Here is a 21,356-nt window from a genome sequence, read left to right on the forward strand (position 1 = left end):
GTTACTAAAAACCAAAATATTTTGATTTTTTAGATTGAGTCAAGTGATCATTCAGGCTTTATGGCTCTCATTCATTCCATCACCTTGAAACAGCCCTTCGGATTTTGTTTGCTCTTGGATGCTCCCTGTCTGGTTGCAGAACTTCACGTGAATTTGTGGAAATCAAATTGGTGGGGGGAGAAAATGGTTGAAGGTGAATTGGTTAATCCTGTTCATTTTCCACCAGTTTGTTCTCAGCCGCATCATCTGCTTCAGTTTGCCTCTGGGCTAGGTGCTGGGGCCTAAGACCTTCACACATCCATGACGCCACGGCGTGGGTCACCGCCACCCACCAGTGTGGCCCGCCCAGCCATCTGGAATGGAGTCAATAGAACAACCCAGGGAAGGAGCCGATTCGGACGGCCGGGGGTGGTGGCAGCAAGCGTGCGGGTTGGCCTGCCCTCTCTCATCCCCCTGGCCCTCCCACCGAGCTGATGGCCCGGGCCCTTGTTTGCCTTGATATTATTGCTTTGCCGTCTGCTGTTATTTCAACAAGCTAATCCAATAATGTTTTATCTCTTTCATTATACCGAAGCTGTATAATTTTCTTGAGTTATAATCTATCTTCTTTTAAGGTTCCCCAGAGACGGGAAAGAGTGGTTCTGTCTTTGGTTGATGGGAGGCTCCCAGGAAGCCCGCCCGAGCGCGTTGAAGCCAGCCCGCCAAATTAAATTCTGAATCTCAATCACAGCCACTGCTTCTAATGGGAAATTTAAGTTGATTATGGAGATGACAGCCCAGGTTCACATTTATTGCATTTAGCAGAAATTGTTTATCCTATTAAATACTGTCTTGAAGGAGAAACAATTGAATTTCGGAGCACCGGTGAATACCCGGGTGACGCCCAGGTACCGCTAAACCGTGTAATAATTATATTCTTATTTGTGGGCTGAACTTCCCCTAGTGGCTCTTTTTGCAAACAAATGCATTTAGGAGGAGGCTGAAACATAGTGTAAGAATTAAACAAAATAAATGCAGGCTGGGTTTTTGGCACACCTCGGCGACGGTAGCTCAGGCTGGCGTACCCGGGAAGGAGCTGCGGTGTCCATGGGGCGCAGTCCAGGCAGTGTCGTTTGGCAGTGGTCCTGGAAGCTCGAGCACGCCACTAGATACCCGGATGTGGGAGAGTTTTGCTTCCAAGAGCATGGGTCTCTGAAATGCTGGGAGCTCCGCCGTGTGCTTGATGTGGGGGCAGGGCTCTCTGCATCTCCACTTCCTCCCCGTGTGACCTTGGGCTAATCACATAACTTCTATGGGAATAATAATTATTATAGTGATTTTAACAATAGTAATAATAATATCAGCTGCCAATTAGAGTGCTGCTCAGTTTATGGAGTCTTTTAACTGACATGATCTCAGTTCCTCTTTATCTGAATGTGATGGAGTAGAGATACTCATACAGTCATCTGGTGACATATAGAGAGAGCTTCTTAGGGAAACAGGATCCTTACTGCAAATGGGCTCACCGTGGAAATCAAGGTGGGATGCTGAGGCTGGGAAAAAGAGAATATGCTGGCGCAGAATCCAGAGGAAAATGCCATCTTTGTTTTAAAGAAGAGAACTTTGGCCTGTTTCCAGGCACTTATTTGAAAAGCTCTTGGGAAAGAGTGGGCCTGCAGCAGAAAGCCCTTGGGACACCAGCCAGGTCTCCCTGGGCACTTTCTGATTAGCGTCTTGGTGGAGAAATACTTTGTCTTATGGATTGAAGATGTCCTTAATGACATTATGTCTACTTGCCAGCATCTCTAGGCTTTGAAGACATTGTGTTATAATCTACTCATTTACCATCTCCTCTTCCTTCCCACACATCATGTCCACGAAGGAGGGAGAGTGTCTACTGCACTTTTGTATCTCAAGGACCCAGCGCAGTGCCTGGCACAGCAGGCAACAATAAATCATGGTTGTGTGAATTCATTACCTAACGAAAAGGGATGTGAGTGGGCCAAGGGCAGAACCTTCCCAGGCCGGTGAGAAACTCAAGTGAATTAGTGGCACATGATGGTAGCGTCATGAAATTTGGGGTACAGCAACCCTGAGTAGGGGGCAACCCCCATAGCAGTGGCTGGGGGAGGCACCTTCAGCCAGCTTTGTGGGCAGCATTACAAACGAGACTGAAAGAAAAGAGAGAGAAAAACAGCCAGTGTCAGATGGGGGCTGACGGTACTCGGGGAGGGGTATTGGTGACACCCCCTGGGGACCACCAGAAATCTTCAGGGAAACTTGGCAGAGGAAGAGAGCAGAAAACTCTGCAACATGGGGTGGGGGTGAACCTGAGAAGCACATTTACGAGTGGACACCCAAGCCAAGGCTCCAGAGGGTTAAAGGCCAGCCCAGTCTGTGGCAGAGGTAGGAAAGGAACAAAAAGGAACCCCCTCCTCCCCCAAATATTGTCTTCTGGCATTCTGCCTCCACCTCATTTTTTCATCTGTGGATTCATTTGAAACCTGGAATGCCCACCTAAGAACCTACCAGCAACACACGGGAATAATACACCAAAAGTCTTTGAGATTCCCTGTTTATTCAATGTTGCCATCACGAAATCAGATTGTTCCGTAGAGCGTTTTCCTCTTCGAGTTCTCGTTCTTGAACACGCCAGACTCCATACTGAGGTATTCAGAAACGTAGGTTTTACTGAGCCACCCCGGGCAATTCACAGCCCCCTAAGCTGACCTGGAAACATGGATGAAGAGAAGCCGAGTGGTGTAGTTCTTAAAAGTGTGTGCCCTGGGGCCACACGGCCTGTGTATGTGACCTTGTCTGGCTCTGTGGCTTATTAGCTTTGTGGTTTTACGCAAGCGCCATACCCAGCTGTGCCTTCATTTCTTCATCTGTAAGATGGGGATGGTTACAGTAGCAGCCTCCTGGGGTTTGGGGAGCACGCCATAGCTGTATCACTGATGTTTCTGGGGATTCTCAAAACATCAAGAGGAGTGATTTGTTGGTTTGTTTTTTAAAAGTCATTTAAGACTACTTTAAAAATATTTCAGTGCTGAACCCACGATAACCACGAGAACAAGAAAGACATAAAATAGCTTAGCTCCTAGGAGATGTCTTCATAAAGGACATGGAAGGCTTTTATATCCCAAGCTCTGGGTTATTAAGGGAAAATGTAACAGCATAATAACTAATATTTGCAGAGGGCATTACCAGCTACAAAGAACTTCCACATACCTAATCCAGCTTAATCCTCTCAATGGCTACAAGAGGAAGGATTTATTATCTGCCTTTGACAGGTGATGAGAAGGCACCTCGGAGACACTGGGCCTTTTGCCCAGGACCACACAGCTGGAAAGGGGCAGCACTGCCTCAGTCCCAGGGCTGCACCCCAGTTTCCTGCTACAGCAGACGCAGATCCAGCAGCATCACACAGCAGGTGCCTGCCTGCCTGCCCACCTGCATAGAAGAGGCAGAGAGACGCCCCTGGTCTGGCATCTCTGCAGCGGGGAAGCAGAGCTCTTTCAAGGGCTTGCAGGCAGATGGATAGAGGAAGAAGACCCAAGGCCACCACCTCCTAGCTCAGTGGTCTTGATCAAGTCACTGGTCCTCTCTGTGCCTTGGTGTCCTCATCAGAATATGGGGCTAATCATTCTAGTGGCACAGTGTGAGGATCGAATGGCATGACATATGCCGAGGGACTGCTGTCACCCCGAGTGCCTGACACATGGCCACTTCTCGACTGCCTTTCCACTCTGGGGTGCTACACGAACCAACCCTGTCTACCGTCTGCCTCGTCTCGCCCTGCCTAGCGTCTGTCTCTTTCGCAGCGTGTAGATTGCATTTTACAGAAAGCAAAAGGAGAAGAGTCGGGGATCACATTTGCAGTGGGAAATTCTTGGAGGATTGTCAAAGAGAGGCAAGTGGCTGGTCTGACCTTCACCTCTGTGCAGGAACCACCCCAGAGCCTGGGCACTGCCATTATCTGCGGCGGCACCCACCAGTTATCTCACGTCTCCACCTTGCAACCCCAGGTGTTCCTTCATCCATCACTGGCCCTCATCCGGTCTCCACTCCTCCTTCCCTCCCCCCCCACCCCCCGCCCCGCCGCCGCCTCCTGCCTGACGGTCCTCCTTGTTAATAAGCCAGTTTGTTCGTATCCTGAAAAGTATCTGATTCTGGTCCCTTTTATCCCAAACACCATCCATCCATCAACCACTTGCTCTACATGCTTGGTTAGGAAAATGGGAATGGGGGAGGGAGACAAATAATAGATAAAACTTCTTAGCTGCTATCTCTAAAGAAATAGAATGGATAAATAGATCCATCAGACATGTATCACGCCACTGGACAGCGAAGTCCATTTGTTACAAACTGGTTAGGCAGGAGAATTTATCTCACATTTTAAGCTGCTAATATAGAAGGGAAACTGTTTTCTTTATCTCTCCCAGGGGAGGAGGGGGGAAACCCCAAGGCCACTAATGCAGACTTTTTAACTCGATTTGATGGGCTTTCCTTCACGAAGGTGGAAAAGGTGGTCTCTCCCTCTTAAGTTTACACAGCCTCTTGGAAGCGTGTGGGCTCTCCTCTGATGCTCCAGGAAGGTTGCAGGATCTGGAAGTCCTGTGAAAATATCTTCTACGGGGTTCTCACTCACGAATTCCTGACCCTACATGCTAAGGCCATTTCAGAGCCTTTGCTTCTAGCACGGAGGGACCCAGAGAGAGAACAGCATCCAACAAACTTTTACTAGGAAGCTCCTATGTCCGGGTGCTATGCTAAGTACTAAGGCTCCAAAGGTGAAGATGAGTTTTTACCTGCTCTGCAAAAGTCACTAGGTGAGGGAGACAGACAAGTAAGCTACAGTGATAGACTGGAAAGTGCTGGGATACAGAGCCCTATGAAGGAATGGCACCTGACGAAGTGTGGGCTAATGGGAGGGGTCAGGGCTGACACTTAACCTCTTGCCTGAAGATCACTGGCAAAGAGCTAGGAGAAGAGGGAGCTGGGGGGCAGGGTGCTTCTGGGTAGTATATGCAAAGGCCTGGAGGGGACAAAAAGCCTGGCCTATTTGAGGAACTCAATTGGAAATCACTCATTCAACAAATATTTGTTGACCCCGTATTAAGGCCAAATACTATTCTAGCACTGGGGATCTAGCCATGAAAAAGTTTGCATATTAACGGGGGGAGGCATATACCAAGAAAAATAGGAGAATAAATGAATCTATCTAATCTCAGGTTGTGCTAAGTACCATACAAGAAAAATAAATGGGAGTAAGGTCCTTGGAGGGATCATATTTGAGCAGAGACTTGAATGAAACAAGGGCGTGAGGCTTGGACGAGCTCATTTAGTGCATGAGCATTTTAGGCAGAGGGGATAGTAGATGCGAAGTCCTGAGGCATGGGAGAGCTTGACATGTATGAGGAACCACAGACAGCCTTTCGTGGCTAGAGCAACATGATTGAGGGAAGGAGTGAATGGAAGGAAATGAAGTCACAGAGCCAAAGGCTAGACATATAGGGCTTTGTACATCCTGTAAGGGCAACAGATTTTTAGTACAAGTGGCTCATAGAACCTAAAAAAGGAGCTGAAGATGGAGTGGCACATTGGCATCGGATCCTAGAGAACCTTGTGAATCCAGTTAAAAACGCTTGGACTTTCTAACAATGGCTGTGGGGTGTTGAACCACCAGGAGCGCCTGAGGTGAGCAGGGAAGTGGCAGCTACAGAAACTTCCCCAGGACCAAGCACAAGCTGCCCTCAGGAAAGGCTCAGGGACCAGACCAAAAGTCTGAACTCAGCAGTCTCCAGCCTCAGAAGGACCAGCACCCAAACCAAGGAGCTGAGCAGTGAATTGTCACCCTCAGCACCCCACCTCATGGGGTCCCACCCCGGTGACTTTTTGCATGCTGCTTCCTCTGCGTTATCCTGCCCCTTCTCCGCCTTTCCTTGCTTGTCTAACTCCCACTTATTTCCTAGACTCCACTCCATCCTCTCCTCCTCTGGGCTGTCCTTCGTGCTCCCCCAGCTGGGCTAGCCCCCACAGCCCTCTGGGCTTCCTGCTGGCATGGGACCTCTTGCATCCCCGGCCCCCGCATTCTCGCAGGGCCAGAACCACATCTGATTCATCTCTGTATCTCTGGCACCTGGCACGGGGCCTGGCACAGGAGCTCCCCGGGGGCTTCGCCCATTTCCCAAGTGAAGGGGTAGCAGCCCTGATTGCCTTCATGGAAGAGAGGTGTCCTTCTGCTAATCTGCATCACATCCCCTTCCTGTCACGACCCCCAATAGCTGCGTTCTGCCATCTCTCATTTCTGTGGTGTGGTTTTTGAAGCCTACCCTTTCTCTCCGTCCATTCTCTTCACCCTAAAGGCATGTATAGTTCAGAAGAGATTCATTGAGTGAACTCTTTAGATCTTCCTCCATCTCAAGGAAGAGAAAAAGCAAAAAAAGCCTCTCCTTATTGCTTTCCATTCTGTCGTTAATTTACTTTCCGAAGACACCTTGTCAAGCTGAAGATTATATCTTTAAGCCGTGTTTTTACATCCACTACCTATAAAGCCTTAGATTATAGGTCTCGTGAAAGGACCTGAGGGAGAATACATTTGACGAGCTTTATGCCCTTTGCTTGGCAAGAGCCAGGCGTTCTTGAAGAAGGAAAGGCGCTGATCTGGGGAAGGGTCGCTGCTTCTGAAACTGCCCCTGCCACTGTACTGTGATTTCTGAAACTGCTGGGGAGGCAGCTGGGAGGCGGCGTCCTCGGGGGAGCTGGGGGCAGACGCTGGCCTTGGTTCCCTGGCTCCGGCGACAGGAAGACAACGGCATGGCTCAGCTGGTCGTTTGGGCTCACAGGTGATCCGGGCAGTTGCTTAACCCCAACGTTCTCACCTCCCACCTAGAGGACTAGATTCACCCCTAAAGGAGCTTCCTCGCCTCTCCCCTGCAGCCCACACGCCATCCTGCAGGTCCCTGCACCAGTAGCCAGCACAGAGCGAAGGCGGGGAGTCTGGGCTTGATGGACTGCATTCAAACACTGGCCGACCGTGAGGCTCCACCTTGCCAAGCCTCAGTGTCCTTAGCCGTGACGTGGGACTCGTAAAGGGAACCTGAAGAGGTCCTTGATAAGGCTGAATGAGATAGCACAGGTAAACCCTACTGTGGCTGCCCTTTTGTTTTATTACACACCTGTTCCCATGAACCTGTGATGACTCTCCTCACTCAAGGGTTCTCAGCCTTGGCTGCCTTCTTCTTTCTTGTTTTATTGAAGTATAGTTGATAGCAGCTTTAAAACTCCTGCTGTCTGGCTCGTACCTCCAGACATTTGGATTTCACGGGTCTGGGGTGCAGCCTCTGGACGTCAAGGTTTTCAAAACCCTCCAACCGATTCTACTCTGCAAGTGAGTTTGAGAATTACCACTTTCATGAAGACCAAGCTAGAATGTCCTCTGTAAATTGCGCACTCGGCCTCCCTCAGTTACTAGCATGTAACTGTTGCTCTCTAGTAAATAATGAATGGAAATTAATTACTAATGTAAATTAACTTTAAAAGGAAAAAGCAAATAAATGACAGGATAAAAGCAGTAAAGGAGTCTTCTTTCAGATGGAAGATCTAATGAGTTCAGAAATGAAACTTCCAAACTATGTTTTAATTAATAACAGTAACAATAGTAATAATAAGGGTGATGCTAATAATTCCATGTGCAACAGGCACTGTGCTGTTTTATATGACATATTTACTTTCACCTTCTTCCCCACTCTCCATTCCCAACACGTGCACTTGCACGTGCCCCCAAGGTTCTTTCTCACCTTCAAATTCTGTTACGTGCTGAATTTCTGTCTTAAAGGCTTCCTCCCTCTTTGCCTAGTTTATGATCCTTCGAGGTCTGGGTCAAGCCCCATTCCATATATAAAATACACACACACAAGGTAAGGTAAATCTCTCTCCCACCTGGTCTCCTTTGGCACTTACTTCGGCATTAACTCAGCAATTGATTCCCTGTGTCCCTAAAACCCCTTCTAATTGTTTCATGTATATATGTCTTATGATTACCGTAAAAAGATTGAGGATTCTGGAAAGATAGGGAACACCAATATATATCAATCAACAGATTTTTTTTTGTCCCTACTGGAAATGCACATTCCACCACCAAGGAGTCACCAACCTATAGGAGAAACTTAGAGGTAAACAGAAAAGTCAGTGCAACACAACACATTCTCTATTTGAGGCATGACTGGAGTGCTGTGGGGATACTGAGGCAGGCTGGTGTGATTGGCTCTCCCACAGGTGGCAGGGAAGGTACACTGATCAGCATTGGTTGGCCCCTCCAGATCCATGCTCCAGTCTGGAGAGCTGACCAATCTGGACCACATGTTTGAACTGACTCTTGAGTTTGGTCCCTCACTTCATCCAAGGATGCTTGTTAGGTCCCTCCCAGTTCCAGGCACAGTGCTGGCCTCTTCAGATACAGTGCTGAACCAAACAAAGCTGATCTCTCACGATTACCATCTCAGGGGAGACAGGTCATAAATAGTCACAGGACGTATGGCAGCAAATATAGAATTATTAACTGTGAAAAATGCAACAAAGGAAAAGGATAGTGTGAGATGGTAACTGGGGGAAATGTGTTATTTGTGGTAAGAACTTAACCAAGGGAGATTAAGTGAAGGAATAAAGGAAAATACTGTTGAATCCAGGTGAAGGAAAATTGAAGGAATTCAAGTCAGTCTTCATTTTTTTCTCATTATTTCAGTGTGTCTGCTTATTTTACCATCTAGTAATGGTTCTATGAATGAACAAATATTGTACTCAAAGAACTGAAATAATTCTCATCATGCTTTGTTTTATTGACCATTGACTGTTTCAATAGCATCTGCTTGCCTCATACCTCTAACATCCTATAAATCCCTCTAGGGCATGGATTGAGATTTCTCTCTTGGTTTTTTGGTTTTTTGGATGATCTGAGATGCTGTAAGCAGGACCGAGCCCCTAGTTAACGCCCTGCACCCAGTTGTTGAACGTCTAGAATAATAGGACAGTTAGTTCATTGTAGATGGCACAGGCCGGTCCTGGGCCCAGGAGTTGGCAGGACAGAGAAGAAGTCCATGTCGATTTGCATTTTCCCTCAGCTGAAAGAAGTCTTTAGCCAGTGGTTGGTGCAGGGGGTGACATCCACAGCATCGGTGCCCAGAGGCTGTCAGCAAGCCCGGGTCTGCACTTTAGACCCTGGACATGAGGCGCCTCCGTTCTGGGGTGCAGGGTTATTGCACTCTCTCCTCCTCTCCTGGGTGCCTGCTCTGCAAGCAGACCAGGAGCTCCAGCAGCTCCAGCGACCATCTGCCTTGGCTCCTGCACAGATAATTTCCCAAGGGAGGAGAAGGTTAGCATACAAGAAGCAGCTCAGACTAGCAGGAGGGAGGCCCATCCCATTGCCCTGGAGTGGTCCACAATCTCTCCTTGGGGAAATGCCTGGTGTAGCCAACCAAGACCTCTGTGCTCGCCACCTTGCTCTTAATTTGAAATTCTGGATGGAGTGAGAAGAGGCCACTGAGAGCCCATCTCATGAAATTGGAATGCACAGTTCCATGGAAGAGAGATAGCAGAGTAATGCGGGAAGGCACGCTCCTCTGGAAGAATGACACAGAGCCACTGGAGGGTGTGAAGAGCAGGGAGCACATCCCAGCCAGGGATTCACAGACAAGGGCCAGCCTGACAGCCCTGTCGAGAGGCTTGCTGGGCTTTTGTGAGGGTTTGCAAATCAGACCCCTCCGACTCTGACGGTGGGGCCACAGTGAGTGACAGAGTCTCTGCAAAGAGCATGAGAACATAGGCACTGATCACGGGTTGCTTCTGGAAAGCCAGCTCATGCAGCCCCCTGGCCTGGGGCTGCTGCCTCCTACTGGCTCTGTGCCTTGGGCCCGACCCTGTCTCAGCCTGAGTTTTCACCTCTAAATGAAATGACTGGACTAATCTGGTGGGGTTTTTCCATCATTTTTTTTCATTATTGTTTTTTTCCCCCTTAAATGAAATTTTATACGAACCTCAATATGGCAGCCAGATGAAAGTCAGGCTGTTTTATTTGAAGCTAGGGTGTCTGTCACATTTGCCCTGCTCCCCTGGGGCAGCTCCTAAGACCACAAGTTTCTTCAGATCCCAGTGTGAATATCACTGGATTAGATTATCTTCAGGTCCCTTTGAGCTCTGTAATTATACTCCCTGGTGGGACAGCCACAGCGGACTTCTCTGTCTCTATTTTTCTCACTTCCATGACTTGGTCCCCATAGGCAAAGGTTTGCAGGGAAAATCCTTAGGGATCAATGTCAGTGGGTCTCCATGGTAGCTGACTGCCCAGTCTTAGATTTCCTTACCAAATTAATCTTTGTCAGGCTGAACTTCAGTCTGATGTCCCCAAGGCTACCTGATGTCCACACGGTGCTTGTAACAAGGTTAATGGAATACCTGTGTGCTGCCTGCAATTGACTGATGTAATCTTGCAGGAGAAATGGGCTGTGAGGAGGAGGACCCATTCTCTGTGCCCTGCCACCACCCTCAGATCCTTGGCATCATGTCCCCCTTCCCCAGGGCCCATTGTTGTGTACATCTGACTCAGCATGGCTGCAACTGAACCTAGCATTGGACCATTGAAGAGGCATAACTAGGTAACCCACACTCCCTATTCCTTTCTACCTCTGTAGTTTTGTCCAGGGATCCAAGGGATCCAAGCAAGTCACTGGTAATGCAGGCCTATGCCATAAGTGTAATTAGTAAGGCAGGGCTCTTTAAGTCAGGTTGGCTGATAAGCATGGACTGGGACATACCTTCCCTTCCCACTCCCCAAAATAATAGTCAATGCAATCATCTCAGACTCTCTGCCCTCATTTCTGAAATTTCCTGACTCTTAGGATGTACATCAGTAGAATGTAAGTTAAGAGCTTGGGTCCTAGCATGGGTCCAACCCCCTGGGTCCAATCCTGGCTCTGACACTCCGCAGCTGGATGACTTTGAGCAAAGGTGTGTCACCTTCCTCCTATCCCAATTCCTCATCAGTGAATTGGGGCTAATAACAGTACTTACAACATTCTTGGGGGAAGAGATGAGTTCATGCCCAGGGGGTGTTGAGATAGTGCCTGGCACAGAATAAGGGTTAGTTATTCTTTCTGTTCAATGACCTTTGGTCCCTTTGGAAAAGCTGCCTGCCCAATGAGGTGAATGAGGGCTGAAACCCAGTCCACACTCTGCTTGAAAGTCAAGAAAACCCAGGGCCCAGGAGCTGGCCTGTATCAGCCCCGAGAAGTTTCTTTGTTTCTCCCCATTTACCCACCCATCAGGCAGTGTCTTTTTTCAGTTTCCATGAGGAAACTGTGCCAATCTTTGACCTGGTAATGAGTCTACTTGTTTTTTATTCTCTGCATCCTCATTCATAAGGACGCTGGGATTCACTCACCATGTTGGCTCAGCCCTCTCAGAATCCCTCCTACAGGATACAAGGCAACCTGTTGGGATTTAATTTGCACTCCCTTCAGCCAGCAATGGAGGGATTTAGATGAGGCACCAAACCAAGATTGACCCTCTACCAGGAGAGCAATCTCTTCCTCTTACATATTATAATAGAGCCTGCCACGTGTGTTAGCTAGGGTCACAACAACACAACCTGTGAGGAAGGTACTGATACTATCCCTATTTTTCAGGGGATTCTCAAATGAAAATTGGCAACATTGGTATTCAGAGGCCTATCTGCCACCAGAGCTCTGCCATCTTGCTTCCCGTTGAGAACTACTCCCCCAGTGAGGAAATTATAACCCGCCATCAGCTCATTTTCAAACCAGGCTCCCACCCCATCTACCGTGGGCATCCGCAGTTCGTTTTATGGACCTAAGAGTAGTACCTTAGATGTACCTATCCGGAGTTTCTTTTTTTCCTTTACATTATCTTCTTTGCACTGGCCAGTTGAGACCGATTTATACATTGATTTGGCAGCCCATGTGTTTTTGCCATCATTCCATGTACAATATAAACTTTGTATGGGCAGGAAACTGAAATCATAAGGATTTGGGCTAAATTCTTGGGCTAGAGATTCTTGAAGCTCAGAGGAAACTTAAATGAGCGAGATGAGCCCCAGAAAAAAGAAATGGTTCACCAGTGTCTCACAGGAAGTTAGTGAAGTAGTTGGGACTCACGTCCAGGTCCTCAGACTTGTTCATCTGTGAGGGATATGGATTTCTAATCCTTGTTTGAGAGCTTTCTTCCCTGGGACCAGTCAGTTCATGCTGTACCACGATACACTGAAACCTGACTTGCCCCAGCCCTTTTGAGTTTTGGCCATAGCTCCTTGCACTCTAATGCCACCTATTTAACTCTTGTCCTGAGTTGAGTTGTGTGCCCCCAAAGATATGTTCAAGTCCAAACTCCCATCACCTCTAAATGTGACCTTGTTTGGAAATAGGGTCTTTGCAGTTTATATCATATTAAAATGAGGTCATGATGGATTAGGGTGGGTCCTAATCCAACGACTAGCTTTCTTATAAGAAGAGAAAACAGATGTATAGCAGGGAACACCATGTGAAAATAGAGATTGGAATGACACATCTACATACAAGCCAAGGAATGCCAGGGATCACCAACAACCACCAGAAGCTAGGAGAGAGGCATAGAACAGATCTACCTTCAGAGCCTGTGGAAGAAACCAACCTGGCCAATACACCTGAATTTTGGACTTCTAACTTACAGAAGTGTCAGACAATACATTTCTGTTGCTTTAAGCCACCCAACTTGTGGTAATTTGTTATGGTAACCCTAGGAAACTAACATATCCCTCCAGAAATAAATCCTACTGTCCCTACACACCTTGGCAAACAACAGATCTCATCTGAGAGAGGGTCTTGATAGCAGGGAGAAAGCAGAAGAACCATTACAGTGGGGAGAGGGCGTCAGCCATAAAGCAAGAGGTCACAGGAAGAAGAGGCGGACAACCCGAAGGTCCTTTCTGTGCTGGCCCTTCTAAGGGGGGCCGGGCTTGCAACTGAGTAAGGATGCATGGGCCTTACCATCTTGCTCCATTTGCTCACAGGCAAGGCCCTTGCGACCCAGGGGGCACTGACACTTGCAGCTGGTGCCCTCGAGGATGGGCTCCCCATTGTTGAAGCAGGGCCCACAGCGGCAGGCATTGAATTCCATCAGGTACTGGTCCAAGGCCCGGTGCAGGTTCTGGCGTTTGGTCTCCAGGGGCCCCAGGGTCGTATGCCTTAACACCTCATGGATGGGCTGCATCTGTGGGTGCAGAAAGAACAGAGAGCACCTCCCTGGGCCTCCAGCTTCCCAGAGCCCAAGAACTGGCCATCAAGCCTCTGGAAGGCCTGCTACGTGCCAGGCACAGAACTAGACACTCAACTCTACCCCACTCCATCAGATCCTCACCACCATTCAACTCCGGAGTGGCTACCCACAGCCACTCAACTCCAGAGACTGCGAGTGTTTGAGTGACTCAGTCAGGATCACATAATTAAGTGAAAGAGCCACTCTGTACATGGGCCTGCTTAGCTCTGAAAGCTGTGGTCCCCCAATCCCAGAGGAAGAGAGCTCAGTAGCAATCTATGTCAACTCATCTGCCCCACTCCAGCCCTTTTAGGAGGCAGGAAGAGGGTAAAGTATTATGGGTATTTATGTGTGGTTTTTTGGGGGTTTTGTTTTTTTTGATCGCTAACCTTCAATGCAGGAATTATTAAAGACCTTATAGGTAGTTGTGTCAGCAGGTGTTGAACACTCCTATTGGTATCAGTGTGGACAGGTGTGGGGGGGGGTCATTTGCATTTGAGGCCACTGCCCATTCCAGGAATGACTATAACCCAGGGTTTCCCAACCTCAGCAGGACTGCATTTCCAGCTGGAGAATTCTTTGTTGGTGGGGGAGGGCAGTCCTGTGCATTGTAGGATGTTTAGAAGTATCTCTGGCCTCTACCCACTAGATGCTGATAATAACTTCTGGTTGGGAAAACTGAAACTGTCTCCTGACATTGCCACATGTCCCCCGGGGGGTGAAATCGATCCTTGGTTGGGAAAGAGTAGACGTGGTAGAGAGCACTGAATCTGGAACCAGAAAATCTGGCTTCGGATCTCAGCCCTACTAGTTCCAGCTGTGTCATCTGTCAGGTTAGACGGGGAGCCTGCCTTCTTCGTCTCTAAAATGAGAACAATCCTCTTACCTTACTGTGAGGATGAAAGCTGATAGATGGGAGAGGCCTATCACAGAGTAAAAGTTCAGTAAATGCTGCTCCCGTCCTAGTTCTGTGGTCTTTCCTGTCTGTCTCTAAACCTCAGCCTCATTTTCTCTAAGGTGGGAATAATAACCTACTTCCTAGAATTCTTATGAGGATCTAAAGAAGTAATGAATGAGAGCTACCATTGCAGAAGGGAAGAACAATATAAAGTAAAGCACCATTTTTATTAGTTAGATGTGATGATAGGGGGAAAAAGCCGAAATTCTTCAAATTGCATGTACATATGGTTGTGGTTGGCATGCCTTTAACACTATATATTTTAACACACAGTCATGCAATGAAAGCTCCTTCACAGATCTCCCGTTATATAGGACAGGAACCTGAAGCCCTGAGATGGGAGTGATTTGCCAAGGTCACAGGGCAATTCAGAGCTAGGACTGAGCCTCACTTCTCCAGAATCATAAGTCAATAGAGGGCACTCACAGTAGCCTTGAGTGGGTTCCTGGAAATGTGTACAGAAAGACCCATGACAGACAGACCTTGGCTTGTGGTCACAGGTTGCAACGGAGGTCACCAGCCTGGTCATTTCAGGACTGGCTAGGCTGCCAGCCAGGGGCAGATGACCACTTACTGGAAGTTCAGAAAATTTGGCCCCATTGTTAGGAAGTCAGTGCAGGATGCGCTGCCCTGTGACCCTGGTTAAAGATGACTCTTAATTCCAGGGAAGGTTGGGACCATTGGGCAACTTCCCTGTGACCTTCCAGTGGGGCTCAGCACTCAGTCCCCTGCCTCTCACTCCTCACTCCCAGAATCCACAGCAAGTGGAAAGGGAGCATTCCTTGGGAAGGGCAGGTAGCGACTTAAAGGAGGGAGGAGGGGTGGAGAAAAAGAATCTTAGAGCTTGAAAAGATATTGGCCATGGTTTTGTTCCCATTTTATAAATAAGAAAACAGATTCAGAGAAGGCAAGTGGTATGATATTAGCAACACGATATAACCTAACACATAATAATATATAACATAGCACAGCATCAGAACATAACATGATTCCTATATTAACTCTGTCTAAGTACCTGCCATAAATCAGCACTGCTAAGCTATGGGGACATGTAAGTGAGTAATACGTTGTCTCCACTCTGAGCGTCAGGTTCCAAATAACCCCCTGGCTGGACTCCTTGCCCATTGTCTGTCTGTCTCTCTCTCCCCAGCCCTTCAATTCATTCTTCATATATCTGTAAGCATCCTCTTTTTAAAACACAGCTCTAGCTGTGTCATCTTCCTGCTGTGTAACCTGCCAGCACCTTAATGCATCGAATCCAAACCTCTCAGGGGGAAGCCTGTGATGTGAAGAGATCATGGGTATTAGAATCTATCAGACAGAGCTCAAGTTGGGCTCTGCCATTTACCAGCTATGGTATTTGGCCAGCTTACTTAGCTTCCATCAATCTGTTTCTTCAACTGACATTCACTAAGTACCCACTACTCTCTCCCTAACCTTATGAAGTAACATTTTATTATCCCCATGTTATAGACTGGGAAACTAGGGCTCAGAAAATAAAGTAACTTATCCAGGGTTATACACTGAAAAGGTGGCGAGCCATGATCCAAATGATATCTTTCTCACCCCAAACGTAGGCTCTCTTTCCACAAAGACAGTATTTGGTCTTCTCCAAATCATTAATATCAGACTTCCCCTTAGAAGCTTTGCTCAAGGCAAACACAAAGTTCACCTCTTGCCCATGAAAGTTTATATATTGCCCCTGATATCAATTTTACACTTTTTGCCCAAATGACTAATAGCTTGATGATAGCAATTTTCAGGCCCTATGTGAATTACAGGTGCATGAAAATGGTCCCTTACTTATTGGAGAAGAAATGAAATCAGGGTTAATCCATCTGACCTCTTTCTTCATAGAGAGCAGGGTATTATAATAGACTTTTGGGTTCAACTGGTTGGTATATATTTTAAGAAGAGGAATGTATCCATACCTGGGATTTTAAATATATGTAGAAAATGGATAAGAGTCAAGAGAAAATGGGCAAGAAAACAATATTTTATTTAAAAGCCCAAAATACAGTTCTTTCCTAAATGGACTACCCTTGCCTATGAATAGAAATAGTTAGACAACTGGTAGAGCAATCCATTTCCTTTGCACTTTGAGTACAATCTTACTGCCTTTGTGAGGTTAGGGATTTAGGGCAGGGTTTCTCAACTTCAGCACTATTGACGTTTGGGGTCAGACATTTCTTTGTTGTGGGGGCTGTCCTGTGTGTTGGGAGATGTTTAGCAGCATCCCTGGTCTCTGCTCAGTAGATGCCAATAGCACCTTCCTAGCTGTGACAACTCAAAACGTCTCCAGATGCTGCCAGATTTCCCCTGGGGAGCAAAGTACCTGCCCCCCTCCCCCCATGGCTGAGAACCATGGCTTCAAGGAAGGTGCTAGGGTAGAGGGAAGTGAGAACTGGTTATGAAGTCTGAAGGTCTGAAATCTAGGCAGCTACATATGAGCTCTGTGACTGTAAATGGCTCACTGGTGACTTGGAGCCTCAGGTCCCTAATCTTTTCCATGGCGAGACTCACATCTGGACCAGAGGTTCATTGTGATGAGGGGATGGGATCCCTTAGAGCAGAGGCAGATGGCCTTTGAGCTAAGAATGGTTATTATGTCTGTAAAAGTTTGTAAAAAAGAAGGAGGAGAATTTGTATGACAGAGGATTTATGTGGCCCACAAAGCCAAAAATATTTACCATCCGCTCCTTTACAGAAAAAGTTTGCCAACCCCCACTTCAACAAATGTGATTTTAAAGTCTTTTCTGTCTAAATGCAAGTTCCTGTTTTTTTAATATGGCCTAATGCTGAAGAAATTCTGGGACTACTCGTGTAAAACTAGGCTCTGCTCAGATAGTAAGCTTCTGCTCCCAGTGGTCCTGTGGCCTGGGTTTAAAGTCACGCACTCTACAGTCAGGCGTGGGGAAGGCCACCAGATCAGTGTGCCGTTACATTTAATCTTGTTCTTTGATGGGCTCATAATAAGAAATATGAAATGATCTGGTCTGCTTCACTTTCATTCCTCATGGACGTAGAGTTCCTTCAAGTGCGAAAAGACTTACCTCAAAATCAATAACAACAGGATTATACTTTAATGACCTCCCCCAGGAGCGATATGTAATGGTGCTCCCGTTGTGAGTCAAGCCGCCGCCCCAGCCCGAACTGCCACCTCGAACCCGAGAAATGAGGTCTTCCACAGCCATGGCCTTTATGTCCTTTTCTGCCATCAAGAAGATAACTGCATTAGTTCATTTTCCAAAAAGCCAAAGGACTGGTTGGCAAGCCCCACCAGTGAGATCTGGGACAGAGTTCATGTGCTCCCCTTAGAGCTGTCTCCCATGCTTCTACCTTGCTCAGTTAACTCGTAGGACAAAGCAGAAGAGAAGGACCAGGGCCTAGAAATAGATCCATCCTCCGAATTAGAGAGACCCAGGGAGGACAGCCCAGCCCACACCACACCAGCATGGCAGAGGGAGAGGATGGGAAAGTGGATGAGGATTCATTCATGATGCATTTATTCATTCATATGCCCCATGCCTGCTACCTGCCGACTAGGCTTAATTAAATATCACAGGTGCTGTGACAGATGTCTCTATGGGGCTCAGAAGGGGCATGGAGAAAGATCTACAGTACAGGAGGGAGGGTGGTCAGGGTGAAAGGTGAGTTGTCTAGAAAAGTGAATGAATTTTTGGAGGTAAATGGAGAGAGGAAGGAAGGGCATCACAGAGAAGAAATCATTTGACTTAAGGCCCTGAGGCATGAGTAGCCTAACACAATGGGAGTAACTTGAACCTGTTTCATATCTACCTCATCCACTATACTATAAACTGTTTCATCATCCCTGCATCCTCTGTGTCTCCCACCTGAAAAAAAAATACCCAATACATTTGATGAATGAATGCATGCATGAGCACTCACACTGACTTGTTCAGGAAATGCCACAAAATATCTGTGTACAGTCTTTCTCTAATAATTGTTCTTTGCCCTTAATAACTATATTCTTCTCTCTCAGAAGACTTGTCTCCTCCCTCTGGACTGTAACCCAAGGCACCTTCATCTCAACAGTCAACTACCCAGGTTCTGTCTACACATTCCTTTCATCCCAGTTCTTTCTTAGATCTTTGTCTAGGGCTCAAAATCTAGCAGGGGACATGTTCCAAAATCATGTCTTTCTAAGGTGATCTCAGCCCATGGTGAATTCAAAATAGAGCCACAACTAGTCATTGCTTTGGGGTATTGAGCACCTGTGCAGCATGACCATTGACTGAAATGGAATCAACTGAGGGGGAAAATCATGTTCATGCCCTGAGTGTGTGTCCAAGGAAAAGTCTAGCTGCTCTTTGGGAGACCCGTTACTCAATACTTACTAGGGTCGCCACCTCCAAATCTTTCACAACGTCCCCCTGATAACTTTCCTCCAATTTGTATCCCGTCTGAATAGTCATATTCAATGCCCACAAAACCTCCAAAGCATGACTTGATATCTCTGCTGGTAACACCTGTGACAGGGAAACAGACACACAAAATGCTGAGATGCTTCAAGACAGTGAATATGGAACAACTCACAGCAGTTGTAGCTAGCTTCAGTTTTGGAGTCTAAGAGATCTGGGTTGAGATCCCAGTCCTTTAACCCAAATTCAGTGTTCTCTTCTGTGTAGTTCAAACTCAAATAATTCTTGAAATGAGAAGGAAATACACCTACTAGTTGCTCAAAAGTGCTAGTTCCCTTTCTTCTGCACATTCTCCACAGAGCTTCCTTGAGGCGGGGATTCTGCCTCATCCATCTCCATATACCCCTGTGCCTCGCACAGTACCTGGCCTGTGATTGGCACCACTTTCACTCCGCCATTTTGCACATATTACCCCTTCCTCTCTCCACTTTCACCGTTGTTCCAAAGTCTACTCAAGCTCCAGTTCAAATATCATGTCCTCCATGAAGCAGATTTAGATCAGAACACTTCCCTCTTTCTTCAGAGCTACCAATGTGTTTTGTTCAGGCATGAATGATGATATTTGTACATTTCTTTTTTTACCCAGGTCCTCTTTGTACCCCGGAGGGGCCAGAGGGCTGTTAGAAGATGGATAGATCTCCACTGGGAGTCTGCCTGCCTTCTGGCCCCATGATAATTGAGTCTCACATTAGCTGTCCCTATATTTGTCTACATCTGGGGACCCACGGAGGAACCTGACTCTTGTAGATGAGGAGCATAATTCTCAAAGTAGTAAAGTCATTTTGTCCCAATCCCTCACTCTGTAAGTGAACAGAGCTGGGTTTCCAGCCCTTCGTTGGGCTGGCAAGGTAAGGCGAGAAGAGTCGGCTAGAGCAAGATACTGACCATTGCTACAGAGTCCAGCTTTTTCTGTGGCTCAAGTTTTCCGAAGGTTGTGAACTGGAGTTTGTATTTTTGAAATATCATTACCTTTTTTTTTAAATTTAAATTCAATTAGCCAACACATAGTACATTATTAGTTTCAGATGCAGTGTTCAGCAGTTCCTCAGTTGCATATAACACCCGTGCTCATCACATCTCATGCCCTCCTTAATGCCCATCACCCAGTTACCGCATCCCCCACCTACCTCCCTTCCAGCAACCCCAGTTTGTTTCCCATAGTTAAGAGTCTCTTGGTTTTTCTCCCTCTCTGGTGACTTCCCATTCAGTTTTCCCTCCCTTCCCTTATGGTCTTATGCACTGTTTCTTATATTCCACACGTGATTGAAACCATATGATAATTGTCTTTCTCCAATTTACTTATTTTGCTCAGCATAATGCCCTCCAGTTCCATCCGTGTCAATGTAAACAGTAAGTATTCATCATTTCTGATGGCTGAGTAATATTCCATTGTATATATATACCACATCTTCTTTATCCATTCATCTGTTGAAGGACATCTCAGCTTCTTCCATGGTTTGGCTATTGTGGACATTGCTGCTATGAACACTGGGGTGCATGTCCCCCTTCTTTTCACTACATCTGTATCTTTGGGATAAATACCCAGTAGTGCAATTGCTGGGTCGTAGGGTAGCTCTATTTTTAACATCTTGAGGAACCTCCATACTGTTTTCCAGAGTGGCTGCACCAGCTTGCATTCCCACCAACAGTGTAGGAGGGTTCCCTTTTCTCCGCATCCTCACCAACATTTGTTGTTTCCTGACTTGTTCATTTTAGCCATTCTGACTGGTGTAAGATACTTTTAACTGCAACTATACAATAATTATTACCAGTCCTTGTATTATTATGGCAACCACAAGGGAAAACTAATTTCAGTCAGTTATTCAATTGAGCTAAGGATTAGATCTAATATTTTCAAGGAAGTATTCAGCAACCACGTTTACTTACCTGCATCCCTGTCAAACTACAAACTCTGTGAGGTCAAAGATTTGTGCCTTATTCACTACTCTCTTGTCAGAATGGCAGGACAGTGTCTGCTGTGGAGGAGGCACTCAGTAACTATTTTCAGAATACGTGATTGATGAATGAGAATAGTGAGCGAATAAATATACACCAGGAGTCCTGTGATACAGGTCTCTGACAGAAAAAAATCTCAGAAGTCGGGAATCCTGAATTCAAATTCCAGTCACTTGGATAAATGGATGAAGAGGTTATGGTGTGTGTGCGTATATATTGTGTGTATGTGTGTGTGACTATTATATATATATATGATTATTCACCCTTAAAAAAGAAAGAGATCCTGCCATTTGCAATAGCGTGGACGAACCTGGAGGACATCATGCTAACTTGAAGTAAGCCAGACACAAAAAGAAAAAAAAAATGGCATGATCTCACTTATATGTTGCCTCTAAAAAAGCCAAGTAAATATATGGAAGCAAAGAGTAGAAAGGTGGTTGCCAGGGGTGCAGAGGTGGGGGGAGTGGGGAGATGCTGGTCAAACCAGACAGAGTTGCAGTTAGGATGAATAAGTAGAGACATCTAAGTGCAGCCTAATGACGGTTCATCATATTGCATGGGATACTGAACATTTGTAAAGAGTGTAGATTCCAGGTGCTGTCATCCCATACACACAGGAAAAAGGAACTATGTGAGAAGATACGTTAACTAGCTTCAATGTAGTCCTTATTTCCCTTTGTATACGTATATCAAACCATCGTGTTGTACACCCTGTG

The 21,356-nt window shown here is 46.6% G+C and overlaps 1 protein-coding gene across 1 annotated transcript in view; it reads right to left on the bottom strand.

Annotated features, from left to right (window-relative positions):
- Window positions 1–8,489: 8,489 nt before the first annotated feature.
- The window catches only part of C8A (complement C8 alpha chain), a 63,810-nt gene continuing 50,943 nt past the window's right edge, over window positions 8,490–21,356 (bottom strand). The window contains exons 8-11 of the mRNA XM_032416692.1: window positions 18,601–18,732; window positions 17,296–17,453; window positions 13,017–13,239; window positions 8,490–9,321 (exon numbers count right to left, since the gene is read on the bottom strand). Coding sequence (XP_032272583.1) covers window positions 9,170–9,321; window positions 13,017–13,239; window positions 17,296–17,453; window positions 18,601–18,732 — 665 coding nt within the window. The 3' untranslated portion in view covers window positions 8,490–9,169. The remainder of the gene's footprint in view (window positions 9,322–13,016; window positions 13,240–17,295; window positions 17,454–18,600; window positions 18,733–21,356) is intronic.

Source organism: Phoca vitulina, unplaced genomic scaffold, assembly GCF_004348235.1.
Source record: "Phoca vitulina isolate PV1807 unplaced genomic scaffold, GSC_HSeal_1.0 scaffold2, whole genome shotgun sequence".
Classification (NCBI taxonomy): domain Eukaryota; kingdom Metazoa; phylum Chordata; class Mammalia; order Carnivora; family Phocidae; genus Phoca; species Phoca vitulina.